Source organism: Lepidochelys kempii, chromosome 21 (genome assembly GCF_965140265.1).
Source record: "Lepidochelys kempii isolate rLepKem1 chromosome 21, rLepKem1.hap2, whole genome shotgun sequence".
NCBI lineage: Eukaryota > Metazoa > Chordata > Testudines > Cheloniidae > Lepidochelys > Lepidochelys kempii.
Window position 1 is genome coordinate 7,907,544 of NC_133276.1, and position 14,605 is coordinate 7,922,148.

A 14,605-nucleotide genomic window follows, 5' to 3' on the forward strand; every position below is an offset into this window, starting at 1 on the left:
TAGCACGTTTCATGTACAGATCTCAGAGCACCCTCCATATGTGGGTCAGTGTTCTCCCCGTTCTACGGAGATGGGAAGGGACTGGCTCAAGGGAGTGGGGCCAGAGCCCAGATCTCCTGACTTCCAGTCCTTTGCTCTGACCACTAGGGAATGCTGATTCCTGTAATGAAGGTCCCATGGGGCTTTCTGTTTTTGGGGTGGGGGCGGTTACTTAGTTACTTCATTTTCAGTCCTGTCCTCTGGGACCTGGTGCATGTCTGCCAGTCACCCACATGCAGGTTTTTCCTGCTAAACCCTAGGGCCAATAAGCCTCTCTTGTTTTCACTAGGCATGGCCACGCCTGTAAAAGGATTGCTGACCTGATCCTGAACCTGAACCTTGTCCGCCTTATTTCACATTGTGTTGACTCTCTACTTCCTCATTGCAGTCAGGGATTCCTCATCAGAGCCAGTGCTCACCAGTTTTCCAGCCCAGCTTCGCAGACACAGGAGGCTGAAATAAGTCTAGAAGAGTGATCCCCACCTAGGGGTTAGAGCAGAGAACTGAGCGTCAGGACTCCTGGGTTCTTTTATGTTTTTGCCACTGACTCCCCTCAGGCAAGTCGTTTCACCTCCCTGTGTCTTGGTTCCCCATCTATAAGATGAAGATAGAACTTACCTACCTGCTGGGATGGCTGTGAGAGTTAAGTCATTAATGATTGTAAAGTGCTTTGAGATCCCATGACGGAAGGAGCTATAGAATGTGTATAATTACTGTGATCCAAAACAAAAGCTGACCCTTTATTCTTGGTCATTAATTTTTACACAGTCTTTAATTGATAAGAAGACCAGGCACTTGCTCTATATGCACCTTTCATGTGTGGATCTCAAAGTGCTTGGCAAAGGAGGGTAGAGGCCATTATCGCCATTTTTACAGATGGGGAAACCGAGGCACAGACCAGTGAAGTGACCCGCTCAGAGTCACACTTGAGGGCCATGGGTGGAAGCCAGGTCTCCTGGCTCCCAGCTTGGTGCACTAGACCAAGGATTCCCAAACTTTGTCATAGCATGGACAGCAGCAGCCCCTAGAGGCAACTCCAGCTCCATGGTTTGAGGTGTCCTGGCTGGAGTTACATATAAGGGAGTGGAACTGGCAGCATCATGAGTGTCCATAGTGCTCAGCTTGGGAACCTCAGTGTTAGACCATGCCACCTCCATTTCAATAAGTGTAGGTATCCGCTCCCTACCCAGTCCAAAATCAGTCCTGAGAATCAAGTCTCAAGCCAAACTGATTAAAGAGTGCTGAGAGTCCCACCTCCCTGTGACACTGGGACCTGGGGAACGAGCCATAGCCTTGCTTAGCTGATGAGGTATGGCCACTGGATCTCTTGCATGTGACCAGGCGAGGAAGAGCCTCAAGCTCCTGTGGGATTCTGTGGAGCCGATGGTGCTCTCCCATCGCCAAACCCACACGTTGAAGGTGCCAGGATCCTGCCTGCTTAGCAGCAGGCCTGCTCCCAACCAGGAAAGCCAGGTCTGCAGAGACTCAAGGACGTACGATGAACCGCGAGGCAACAGATACTGGGCTGGGAACTTGCTCTGCAGTGGCTGTGTCTTTCCTTTTGGGGTGCCCTGTTGGAGGGTACACGAGAATGCAGGTGCAGATGGGTACCTACAGGACATTATTCCCACCACCTCCTGTTGCATGTGACTTTCTTTAGGTGCCACAGAGTCTCCTCTTTCGCCCTGCCCTCTCCTGGCACCTTCTGGCTACATGTACCTCCCGAGGGTGGAGGGGGTACAGAAACGGGGGACAGCACAGTGCAGAGATTGGAAAGGGTCTCATTCCCCCCACCCCAACTCTGTTTTTGGTAGCTGGGATGCAGAAGCATGGGCAGCAATTTGCCATGGGACCCTTCTCTCCACCTCTTCTGGGCAGGTCCACTCCCTTCCTCCTGGGCTGCTGCTTAATCTCAGGCATAATCCCTCTGTGCTCAGCCTCCTTGCCACCACTCACCTGGCCCAAGAGAGAGAGAGGTCTGTCTCTCCCAGGATGCCTGAGCCGGGGTAGAGCTGCGACTGGCTGGATGCTATCCCGGAGTCAGATAGAATGTGCTGTGGTGGAACAGAGGTGGCTAAAACGCCGGCGTCCTTGGGCCAGAGTCCCAGTGGATCTCCTTATGGCCCTTGCTGTACGTCCTTAAGATAACTGTCATGTCAGCATACCTCAGCAATGGTGGTCAGGTGAAGCCATCTGGCTGCGTCGCCACACAGTGCAGTAAGCCTCTTCCTGCCTTCCCTTCCAGGGAGACTTTCAGCTGAAAGCCGACCGGGTGATCCAGTCCGTCATGGCCATTTGCAATGCTCTGGCTGCTGTGGAGTCTCAGGAAATCACTGGAGCCCTGAACCAGCTGCCAGCCTGCCCTGCTCGCATGCAGCCCAGAATCCAGAAGGTAAGAAGCCAGGACCCAGAAGCTCCTCAGCACAGGGGCTGAGCTTGGAGGAAAGGGGTGAAATTAAAGGGAAACTGAGGCTGAGCATTAGCGGTGTATGTGAGCCGGGGGGAGCTTCTGGCTGGGGAGATCTTTCTAGGCTGTGGAATAATCTCCCTGGGGAAGGGTGTGAGCCTCGTCTCTTGAGTCTGGCCAAGCCCTACATAACAGACAGGACAGTGGGGAGCAGTCCTTCCGTGGGCTGGCTTCATAGGGCTTGATCCAAAGTCAGCGGGAGTCCTTCAGTGGACACTGGATAGGGCCCATAGATTTCAAAGCCAGCAAGGCTGTGATAGGCTACCATGAGCTAGTGATCAGGATCCCCCGGACCTCTTGTGTAGCCCAAGGCCAGAGAGTGTCACCTAGTGGTTCCCTCCACTGCAGATGTCATTCTTCCCTGCTACAAAACTCTGAGCCTTAAAGCTCGCCCCTGAACTGGACTGTATCTCCTAGGCAGAGATCCGGTCTCATTTTAAGGACTCCCAAGAGCTGGTTAATCTAACAGTGAAGAGCCCATATGTGAGAACCCAGCTTCCCAGACTGGAGAAGGCATCTATTCACATTTAGGTAGCATAGTGGGTGCAAATGAAGGGAATCTGGCCCCTTTTCATCCGTTTTTATCCCCCCCCTCGCCAGCATACCACATGTAAAATTCCTGAACAGCCAAGACCGTGCAACTGCCTTTGTATTTCCTTGCTTGCTGCAGCTTGAGTGGCAGGGAATGGATAGGCTCTGGGAGGCTGTTACATAAAGTAGCTGGCTTGGACAATTGCTTCCAGCTGTGTCTGAGGGCACTGGAATAACCTTAACATTGCTTTTCTGGTTTCTTTTTCCTCGACAGGATCCAAATGTTCTGACCGTGAGGGAAAATCGGGGTAATTTCTCTTCTCCGCTCATTCTGTTGCAGAGTTCTTGGTGCTTTTGATCTGCAGACCCTTTCCCCCTATTTAGAGTGGGACAATCTTTAAAAAAAAAAAAAAACTTTTTTAGATGGAAAAATGGCCTTTTGAGGGAGGGGATTTATCACTTTTTCTCTGTTTCCAGAGAAAAAGCTTAGAACATAAGCTTTCCTCTTTTTCTTCAGTTTCCAGGGGTTTTACGCCCCCAGTTTGTTCCCCCTGAAAAAGATCCACATGCAGAGTCCCATTGGCTTGAAATAACTTAATCAGCTCCCTAAAGCGTCCCACAATGTGCTTGAGCCCCTAGGCAGGTCACTGTGCAGGGTGTGAGTAGGGCATGGCCATCTGTAGCAGGACAGAGGCAACCGCAGGTTTCATCATGGGCTGGCACTACTGGAGACCAAGGCCCAGCATGGAGGAAGGGGAGATGGGGGGCGAGGGGAGGCAGCCTTCCAGAGCATCCCTGTTTCATGCCTCATCTGCGCTCCCTTACAGAGAAGGTCGTGGAGACCTTGACGGCTGCCATCTTGGATCTGGTGGAGCTTTACTGCAACACTTTCAACGCCGACTTCCAGACGGCAGTGCATGGAAACAGGAAGCACCACCTGAGCCAGGAGGCCTGTCTCCTCACCTGTCCCCTCTCCTTCACTGTCTACGCCACGCACCGCATCCCTATCACCTGGGCAGCAAGGTACGAGGGCTTAGCCGCATGTCCCTGCTGGGCGGTGACGGCTGATTGGGGTAGATCCCTGCCCTGGCGCCTGGCTCCTTGTCTGGAGTGACATCTCAGGATACCCCTTCACTCCGTCTGCTCTGCGGCCGTCTAGCCCATGGGGACTCTCCCCAGAGTTCAAAGGCATGTTCAGTGTAAGGAATCCCGCCCTCATTCTAAGGCTCTCTGCCCTGCCTTAGTCTGACAAAGAGCATCTGGGCTGATTGCCCCCGATCCCTGTCGCCCTCTCGCCTCCTCTGGGCCGGGATCCTACAGGCAGCATTGGGAAGAGTCTGCAGCAGGGCTGGGAGGGGACAAGACATGAGCTGGGGCGGCATGACAGGCTTTTAGCATCCTTTACGAGGACACTCGGTCCTCATGTTCCAGGGCGTCACTAGCTGAGGTCAGGGAGATATCTCCCTTTGTGGTGGAGTATGGGTATCTCACGCCAGAGGTTAGCACAACTTCCTCTGGACCTTCTGGCAAAGGCCACTCTTAGGACCAGAAGCACTACTGATGGGCTCTGTTCCAGCCCCAGCTTAGGCATTACTGAGCCATGTGGATACCTGGCTGCAGTGAACATATAATGTGTGTCTACCCCCTCCCCCCAGCCCTTCCATGCCATGTTACTCTCACCCCTGTGTGGTGAGATGTGTACAGAGCTCCAGCTGGATTCCTGCAGGGAATGCACAGGGGGGTGTCTTGGCCCTGGGCACTGCAGTGGACCATAGAATTCAGAGCTGGTAAAGGCCTATATCGGCTCATAGTCCATCCCTCACAGCCCTGGCAGGGCTGCAGAGAGCGCCCTGATGAGGGGTGTATCAGAGCCAGTGGGCTCCTGGGGATAGACAGGTCAGAAACAGAATTGGAGCTGGCTGAGGGGTTCGTTCCTAGCTGGAAAGGCTGCAGCAGCTGTTAGTTAGTTCACTGAATGGTTGTCTCATCCCTGCCATAATCTAGAAGCAAAAAGAGACCTTCCCTTCCCTACCTGCATGGCCCATAATGATAATACAGAATACGCCAGGAATATGGGCCCTGGCCGGATCAAAACTTGGGAGGCCAGAGGCCCCGGAAATTCAGCCCGTTGGTGCCATGCTGGTGGGTGCTAGAGGAAGCGCTGGCAGGGCGGGAGGGCAGCTGAGCATTCCCTCTTGCCGCAGGGAGAGGAGTCAGAGAGCGGGGCTTGAAAGAGGCTGCGGAGAGCGAGTGGCACCGGCGCGGGGGCCCGGGGCAGCTGAGCTCTGCAGCGCTCTCCGTAGCCCAGCCCAGCCCCATTTGCGCAGGCTGTGCTGGAATGCGCTGGGAGAGCTCATTGCAGCAGGCTCCCCCCAGCTCCTGCCTGCTGCAGCCCTACAGGCCGTGACAGATGGGCCCGTTCTCAGCGAGGGCTTGGGCCCTGGCGGCCAATGGCTGCCTGGGCTTTTTATCCTGGCTGGATAAGGGGACAATGAGACGTGTGTGGTGTGTGGGGAGGGCTGAGGGGGGGTGAAGGGGATGCTCCTTTGTTAGCTGCCTGGGCTTAGATATGTGTGTTTCACCCAACGTAGGGAGGATGCCCATTGGTAAACCACGCTCCTGGCTATGGCTGGCCGCCTTACAGAGCTCTGCAGCTCCAGCAACACAAGCCTGCGAAGGGGGGTGGCATCGGGGGTAGGAGGCAGCAGCAGTCGTAGCAGCCGCCCCTCCAGGGACCCCTCGCCTTTGTCCCGTCCTTAATGTATTCCAGTTGGTGACTGACTCCAAACAAAGGAAGTAGCCTGGGAAATCCAGGCATCCTCTGACCTTTGTTACCCCATGGCCCTCCCTGGATCCACGCTCAGCACCTGTCACATGGCCGTGTCCTTCTGGGAGACTCCCATGTGATGGCATTGGGTGGCATATGTCAATCTGGCTGTGTGGAAGGAGTTGGGCCTTCTCTCGGTAGCTTCCCACCCCTTTCCCAAAGGGATAACAGCCTGGGAGAAAGATCCCATGGCTGATCTGGAGAGGCGGTGGAGAAAATGGGATAAAATCCTCCACCCTGCGCTGAAATGTTCTGGGGAGGGGAATGGGCTAAGAGGAGACATGGAGTTTGCGCTCAGATTTAGCTGCCTCCTCTGGGGAGAGTCGTGCATCTGATCTCAGGGCAGATGAACCAGTTTGGATTACAGTAAGATTGCCATGAACCTTGGCCTGAAATTCCAGCCTTGCTGGCCACCCAAATCTGAGAAACGTTTGTCCAGTGTCACCCCTCCCCAGTGTCTTGCGTTATCATGGAGGTGCCCGCGCCTCTGGATTCCAGCCGCAGACCACAGCAGGGGACCCCCGGGCAGCATTGCTGACCCTTCTGGATAGGCTCCAGAAATCGGGTGAGGGAAGCTGTCCTCCCCAGATCTCTGAGCCCAGTTTCATGGACCCACGGACCATATTCTGGGGCCACTGATTTCCATGGAGCATTGCACCAGCTGAGAATTTGGCCCCAGAGCTGGGCTAAGGATCCAAGGCCTGGTTCTCCCCTTGCCTCATAGCTGGTGGTATCACTTACCCCTATGCAAAGCAAGCACCAAACCCTACAGCAATGCAAGTGAGTGGAGAAAGTCTGACCTGGTAGCATTTTACAGACCCAAGGTGCATGGTAGTGGGGAATCGAGTCTGGAGGGAGACTTATCCAGATCTCTGAATCTTCGTCCGAGCTCAGTCCATGGCTTGTCCAATCCCATTGGGGCCCCTAGAAAGAGGTCAGGTGCATTTGAAAGGCTTCGGTTTACCTGTCACCTGCTGGATTTGGAATCAACCAAGCCATTCCCCCCGCACACTGCTCCTGCTTTGGGTACTGCTAGGAGACGGGAGGAGGGAAAGGGGCAGGGAGGAGAGAAGGAAGGAAGAGATGAGGAATTGGAGGAGGGGGAGATGGAAATGGGAGCAGGTCAATGTGCACTATGGAACTTTTAGTGTGCGGTTGCAGGGTCCACATGGCCTGTTAGTGCGTGGCAGGCTAATGTGCTGTAGATTCACACCCAGCTTACAGTGCACCAGTTGTCCATGTAGACGCACTCACAGTGACTGGAGAAAAGCGGAGGTGAGGCCCCTTTGTTTCTTTGCTATAAGTTGCAGGCATGTCTTTATCTCTCCACTTTATTTTCTCCTGTTGCAGTTACGAAGACTTTTACCTCTCCTGCTCCCTCACCCATGGCGGCAAGGAGCTCTGCAGCCCCCTGCAGACCAAAAAGGCTCATGTGTACAAGTACCTCTTCCACCTCATCATCTGGGACCAGCAGTAAGGCAGCTCCCTGCTTAGCTCTGACCTGCTTCCCTTGGCCTCCGGTGGGGAGGGGAGAAGAGGGACACCCAACAGGCCGGGTGTCCTGTTGAAGGGGGGCTGGATGCAGTCTGCCAAGGACTGAATGCGGATGGCTAGGCAATTATGGCAGAGGCAGAGCTGAACCCGTGGAATGAGATGGGGAGAAGGGGAAGCTAGGGAAAACCGGCTGCACCCTTCGGTCCTACCTCCATTCTTGCTCAGTGCCCCACCAGATCTCACAGGGGAATGAGAACTGGATTCACAGAGTTCCCTTGTAACACTCCCTGCCAGGGAGCGATGGCATTTCAGGTGTCCTCACAGCAGGAAACATGAACAGCACTTGGGGCTTAAACCCTCTGTTGGAGGGAAATGCTGCCGGTGAATTAGAGCACCAGAAGCTTTGTAATGAGTACCCAGGGAGATAGCTGTGGGGTAGGTCAAACCCAAGTCATATACCAACCACTTGTTCCCCCGGAACTCAGGGGACTCTGAGTTCCCGGAACTGAGGAAATGGACCCTGTACCCACACTGCACCCTGGTCTGGTCTGGAAAACCAGAAGCCCAGGGGAATGAGGTTTTGTTCCATGAGCTTGTCTATAGGGGGAAAGTTACCAGCAAAATGATATCAGTCTAATTCTACTGCTACAGTTGGACTGTATAGTCCTCGCCAGGAGCAACACTGGTATAATCACAGCTGTATAATTATACCACCACAGTTCCCCCGGTAGACAAGCACCATCTCTACAATACACTCATCACCCCTGGGGCTCTTCTGGAACCATTGCTGGCTGACGATAGTCAGCCCAACTCCTTGCTGTTGGGGTGAATGCAGCTCTGGAACAACAGGGGCGAGTGCCAACCCCACCCTCAGCAGAGCGCACAGAGTGCGTGCAGCTTTGCCAAAGAGCTCAGGGCCTGGTGTCCCAGGGCTCAGCACCCAGCAGCTCCCTTTGGGACCCTTGTGGCCAGATTATATGGTAATATTTTTGGGAAAATGTGGCCCTTAGTATCTACACCACCCACCCCCAACCCTGGGGTGTTCTCTACTGGTGACTCTAACACAGCATGAGCTTCAGCTTCCTCCCAAAGCCCGGCTATTCCAGGGACTCCCCTGCACCGTCAGTTGGTGTATCATCCCCCGCCTCTCCTCCTTCTTACTCCTAGCTCCCAGAGACACTCCTGGCCCCAATTATAGCCTGGTTGGAGCTAATTGGACCCACCTGCCAGCATGTCTAAGCATGACCTAAAGCAGTGCTGGCTTTTTGCACTGGCATCCAGGGTGATTCAGAAGACAAGCCCTGCAGGGACTAAGCAGATGTAGAATTTTAAGATAAAGCCAGTGGGAGCGTCTGAGGTCCTGGTGAAATAACTTCTGAGGGGTGTCGGATCCCCTGGTAGAACTAAGCGCTCCCTGCTTCACCTCTTGCTGGTGGGTCTTCTCCTTTAACCCTGTGTGCAGGGGCTGTTTGTTCTGGGGGCTCTAGCTACTCCAGAGAAAGGGGATCTGATCTAAAAATAGCCCTAGCAGCTGAGAGGGCATGTGTACTAAGCCCACAAAGGGGAGGGGAAAGGGCTAATTTTAGAAGGAGCCCATCCCCTGAGAAGGACCCAGGGAGAGAGACACAGCAGTGCCGGCATGGAGCGGTGTTATTAGATGACTCCCTTTGTGTGGATCTTTGCCCCCTGAAAACTGCATGTTCAGAGGGGTTAACACCCAGGTTGCATGGGCTGGGCTCTGAGCCACCTCCCTGAGTCCCCTTTGCTGGCTACACGAGGGACCTCAGCCATGGGAGTCAGCTGCTTCAGCCAGCATTGCCCTCTTGGTAGCTATGATACTGCTTTGGTCTGGCACACCCCTGGGCTCTGCTAGCCCTGCAGGATTGGCTCCAGGACCCTGGGGGCCACCGCCCTTTAAGGTGACTGCATGGGCTGGGCAAACAAGCTGGGTCGAGGTTAGTGTGTGTGTGTCTGTGTCCTCTCCCCCCACCCTATCCCCCTTGCTGAGAAGCTTTGGAGCAGCACTGGCAGACTCCAGAGGGTGGTGTGTCCAGTCCTGCAGGTGGTGGCCCCACCAGACCTTGGCATGGGAACAGGATGGGGGAGGAAAGAAGGGGAGGGATTGGGGAGAAGTAAAATGTGATCCTCTGAGCCCCGGTGTGAGGAAAGCTCCCCAGAGCTGTTGTCTCAGTCCCCTAGGACCAGGTGAAATCCACCAGCATGCAATCTGACAAGACAGGTCGGCTGGCAGAGCTTCCTTATAGAATACGTTTGCCCCCTCCATTGATGCCTATGGGGTATCTATAGTGATCAGCCCTTTCTGGTAGGGCCTGCGGGGCTTCCCCAATAGAAGATCAACTGAGCTCATTCTATGCTCTTCCCCATCCCCTGCAGGATCTAAAGGAATCCCCTATAGAGGGGGAACTCACCCCCTTCTTCCCTCTATAGACCAAAGAGGTAGTAGGGACCATGGCCACCCAGCTGCTTCCTGCATAGGATCCATGGCCATCTCCCTCCCAACACTCCCCCCTTGCAGGGGGTGGATTGAATGCTCCTAAACCGATCCCTTCTCTTAGGTAAAGGGTCGGCATGGTTCTCTCCCCTGACAGCAGCATGTGTAGCTGTTGGCCTGTTGCTCTAGCTTTCATGGCAGTTCTCGCTGTTGCCCTTCCCCGTGCAGTGCTGAGGAGCAATGCTGATCAGGCAGGAGTGTCTCTGATCCCCAATGTCCCAATGAACAGTGGGAGAGCAGCCGTGCTCTCTCCGAACAGATCTGCCTTCCACCCTGCCTCATCTCCATGTTACTTCAAAGCTCTTCTAGAACCCACTCCTTCCATTGGTGGGTCCTGTTCCTGAGGGCAACCTCTGTTGGGCTAGCCTAGGATCAGGAGTCGGGATCTCTTGTATGACCTGGGGCAGGTCTCAGCCCCGCTCCCTGCCTCAGTTTCCCTGTCTGCACAATGGAGATCCCAGGCATGTTGTGAGGATCGGTACATCGGGCCATCATCAGCTGGTGTGAACTAGCACAGCTCAATTCAAGTCAATGGCGCTGCAGTGACTTCAACCAGCTGGGGGCCTGACCTGTGCATTGGTATGAGGTGCTCAGACATGACCGTAATGGGGCGGGAGGCAGCGTATAAGCACCTAGATACATAGTGAGGAAACCACTCTGTCAGATCTGGTGTCTCTGGTTCTGAGCGGGGGCTGGAAATTCCCTCACCAGCCCCTGGGTTCAGTACCAAGAGGCACCGATGCCCGAACGCCCCTGAATTTCAGTGGCTGCAGAGGTTGCTCTGCAGTCTTAGGGTTGGGCCCTACAATCTGTAGCAGTTCACTGTAGTGCAAGCCCTGTCCAGACTGGGGAAAGGCAGCTCCCTCTCTGGAGAGCCTGATGTTGCTGAGGGCACAGCAGCTGGGGGGGTGCTTCCCAGCCTGGGTAGACAGATGCATTCGCTCTGCTCGAGCTTGCACACTGAAGTATGTACCCAGGGGGCCAGGTGGGTTTGTACTCGGCTGGCTAGCCTGCACTGCTGCCCATGCCACCATGGACCCACTGGGTATTTTTAGCACATTCGCTTGAGTGGAGCTAAGGCGACTGTCTGCCTGCACTAGGCTGGGATGCGCTACCAGGAGCAGTATGCTGATATAACGCACAATGAGCCCCTTGACTATGAGAAGAGGGATCCCCTAGCTGTGAAGCCAAGGCTCTGACTCGCAGCTCCCCGGGTGATTTCTTCTAGGATCTGCTTTCCGATCCAAGTGAACCGGCTACCGCGGGAGACGCTGCTGAGCGCCACGCTCTATGCTGTGCCCATCCCGCCTCCGGGGAGCTCCTCTGAGACCAACAAGCAGCGGCGGGTCCCTGAGGCTCTGGGCTGGGTCACCACCCCGCTCTTCAACTTCAGGCAGTACGTGCACCCTCCCTGTCCCCATCCCCTGGGCAAGGGGCTGGGCACAAAGGATATGTTGGAGGGTGTTTACCGAATGCACCGACTCAGCTGGGATACCAAACCCAGGGGATCTCCTGGTGCCAGAGCCCCACCCGCCTGGCACCAAGGTCGCTGAGTTGGCCCTTGTGTCAGGCTTGTTGCTGAGCCTGGCAGCAGCTGTCAAACCCAACCCACTATGGGCTGCTCCCATCCTGGAGGGGCTCTGCAATGAAGCCACCCGTACTCAGGAAACCACCGTCCCCTGGGTCCTCTCCTTGTTCTTAGCCTCAACAAAGCAGGTTCTAATGCCCAAGGCTCTAGATTCATAGATGCAAAGGCCAGAAGGGACCACTGTCATTATCTAGTCTGACTTCCTGTGTAACCCAGGCCAGAGACCTGCCCCACAATAATTCCTAGAGGAAGTCATTCAGAAGAACATCCAATATCGATTTAAAAATTGCCGGTGATGGAGAATCCACCCCAGCCCTTGGTAAATTGTTTAAAATGTACACCTTATTTCCCATCTGCATTGTCTAGCTTCAACTTCCAGCCATTGGATGGTGCTATACTTTTCTCTGCTAGGGAAGGTCATAACACCCTATCCCCTTCCTTTCTCCAGGGTCTTGACGTGTGGGCGGAAGCTCCTGGGCTTGTGGCCAGCAACTCAGGACAACTCCAGTGCCAGGTCGAGTGCCCCCAACTTCAACCAGCCCGACAGCGTTATCCTGCAGGTGAGTGTCTGACTCTCTGGGCCAAAAATCTTCCAAATGGGACTCTGGGTTTTGGATCCCTCAGTTTTGGGGGACTCAGTTAGAGCCGCCCTGGGCCTGGTTCTCGGAGGCAGCTGGGCATTGAAATCAGGTAGAGCTGGCAGGGCTCAGCACTCTCCTCTGCTAACCAGGCCCAAGGGGTCTCAAGCTGGACATCCTCCCATCTCTGGCCACTCTTGAAAACTCCTGTCCCAACATGCGCTGGGCTCGGTGTGAAACCTGGGGTGGATGCTGTGGGGGCCGGTCTCTTCTTTGCTCGTCCCAAAGGCCTGGTCAGGGACCTGGAGGTGGTGGCCCAATCACAGAGTGGGCTAGGAAGTGGATGCTATGCTCTGGGCTTCTGCCAAGTCAATAGTCAGATACAAAACATAACTATGTCACCTGTGATAGGAGCTGCCAACCTAATAGCTCGTCATCCGTGGGGGGGGCGGAAAAAAACCCTCTTGGCAGGTCCATAGATGCTCTGTATTTTCCCCTGGGCTGTTTCCTTTCTTCTTCCCCCCCTCCAGCTTGTGTCTGCATTCCCTCCACCCTCGGCTGTGCCTCTCTTTCTCTCTTTCCTGTGAGTGCTGGCGAGGATTCGGCTGAGTGCTCAGCGGCAAAACCAGCCCCGCACACAAGGCGCCAGCTGTGGCCCGGAGCAGAGGGGAAGGAGGCAGCTTTGGAAGACCAATATTCCAGCTGGGATGGATTGAGAATCTCCTCCCTGTGGGTTGCTGGGGCTGGCCTTAAAGGGGGAGGATTGCAGTGCAAACAGCGCTCGGCCCTGCCTTCTCTCTGCTCTGTTTGTCCTTACGGCTCTGGTCTTTCCTCTCTCTCCTGCTTCAGTGTCCAAGCCACTGGGGCTTCCCCAAAGCCATTGACAAATCCATCACAGTTTCAACTGAAAATGGGGCAGCTGGGTGGGTCCTGCGTGACCTGTCGGTGAAGGTGCCTGCCTTGGCTGTAGCATGTTCCTGCTCTGCCCCGTCGGCTCCTCTTGCAGATAGGAGGAATGGCAGGGTGAGGCTGCAGCTTTCCAGGGCTGGGGCAGCTTCACCTCCTCTTCCTCCCTGAGGAAGGATCAGAATGGAAACTGGCCCCGTTTGTCCCAGCTTGGTCTTGGGGTGAACCAGCGTTCAGTGCAAGAAGGGAATGTGTTAGAGCCACAGCAGACGATGGCCCAGCTGTGAAAGTGGGACTCTTCCCCCAAACTCTTCCAGGCCAGGAAGGAGAGGATCCCCCAGCAGGAGCCTCTCCTTAACCTGACCGAGCCCAACAGGCAATGGCAGTGTTACCTGGGGTTTTCAGAACCCCCAACAGGGGCAACGTAACTATTTCACTCCAGGCGGTGTAAGGAATAAATCAACAGGAACACAGCACTTCCCTTTGATAAGATTCATGCAAGTCAGTGTGTTTTCACGGCAGTTCATTAGATTTAAGCACACACAGACATAAGCAATAGGTTTAGAACATCCGGAACGGTCTCAAGTAATTAACAGCAGGTTCGCAGTGGCCAGTTGCTCACCCCCCAGGGAAAAAGGGTGTCAGGGAAAAGGTCTCTCAAGATGGCTTCAGAGGACTACTCCCAAGCAGACTCTATTCACTAATCTTTTATAACTAACGTCTACAAAACACACAGGTCATAATGACTCCTACTATGTCGTCACTTTTCTAACTTTCAATAAACTTTTCATCTCAGAGGCATCTAGAATAGAGGTTTTCCAACCACCAAGGTTTTGAGTCTCAGTTGTTTACTTGTCTGTCCCCTCCTCCTATTCTGATGAATAGAAACTGCCAGCTCGATATGACCTTGCTTCTGAGAGCTTGTCTCCAAATTAACTCTTCACTATGTGGTGTTCTATTTCATTACTTCAGGGTGGCTGAATGCACATAATATAGTTGCAATTAACTGGCTCACATTCTGGGGTATACACACCCCTCAAATCCAGGGCAATGTCTTAGCACAGCAGAGGGGTGAGAGGACTGGTCCTCCATCTCACTGCACCAGCCAGTCACTAGCCATGCAGCTGGGACTCTGTGTCTGGTCACGCCAATCAGATGGGGACAGCCAGCTGTGCGTCCTTGTGTGCCCCTCACCCGCCTGTGGCATCCAGAACATGCAGGGGAGAGGAAGCAGTTGCTCTGTTGGATCCAGAGTAGGGAATGCTGGGAGTGGCAGGGACCAAGTCAGCTGGCCTGGCTAACTGGGCTCCAGACTGAGAGACTGCGCAGAGTGGGGTGAGCGGTGTGTCTCTTTTCTCACAGGTCCTTATTCCTAATGGCCCTTCGTGCACCTGGCCTGGAAGTTTCCCAACACTTCCCAGTTCGTGGCTCACTGGGTCAGTAGGGCCTGGCAGTGAGGCAGGCGTAAGGGCAATCCCGCCCCTGTCGGCTTCACGTTCCCCTCTGGGAGGGCCCCATGTGTGACGAGTTTCACAGCCTTACTAATGAGCGTTGCAATGGCCAGTTGAGAGAATACATAGCAATTGCACTGCACGTGGGGCTGCAGGAAGCCTGGGCATCTGCTTCAAAGCAGAAGCACAGGGCGAGGGGGTGTCGGCCTTCC

The 14,605-nt window shown here is 54.6% G+C and overlaps 1 protein-coding gene across 3 annotated transcripts in view; it reads left to right on the forward strand.

The window, feature by feature from the left end:
- The window catches only part of PIK3C2B (phosphatidylinositol-4-phosphate 3-kinase catalytic subunit type 2 beta), a 78,469-nt gene that overhangs the window by 46,888 nt on the left and 16,976 nt on the right, over positions 1–14,605 (forward strand). For all 3 annotated transcript variants that reach the window (XM_073319542.1, XM_073319541.1, XM_073319543.1), the window contains 6 exons: positions 2,285–2,431; positions 3,312–3,345; positions 3,865–4,060; positions 7,215–7,337; positions 11,099–11,266; positions 11,907–12,012. In XM_073319542.1, the coding sequence (XP_073175643.1) occupies positions 2,285–2,431; positions 3,312–3,345; positions 3,865–4,060; positions 7,215–7,337; positions 11,099–11,266; positions 11,907–12,012 (774 nt within the window). The remainder of the gene's footprint in view (positions 1–2,284; positions 2,432–3,311; positions 3,346–3,864; positions 4,061–7,214; positions 7,338–11,098; positions 11,267–11,906; positions 12,013–14,605) is intronic.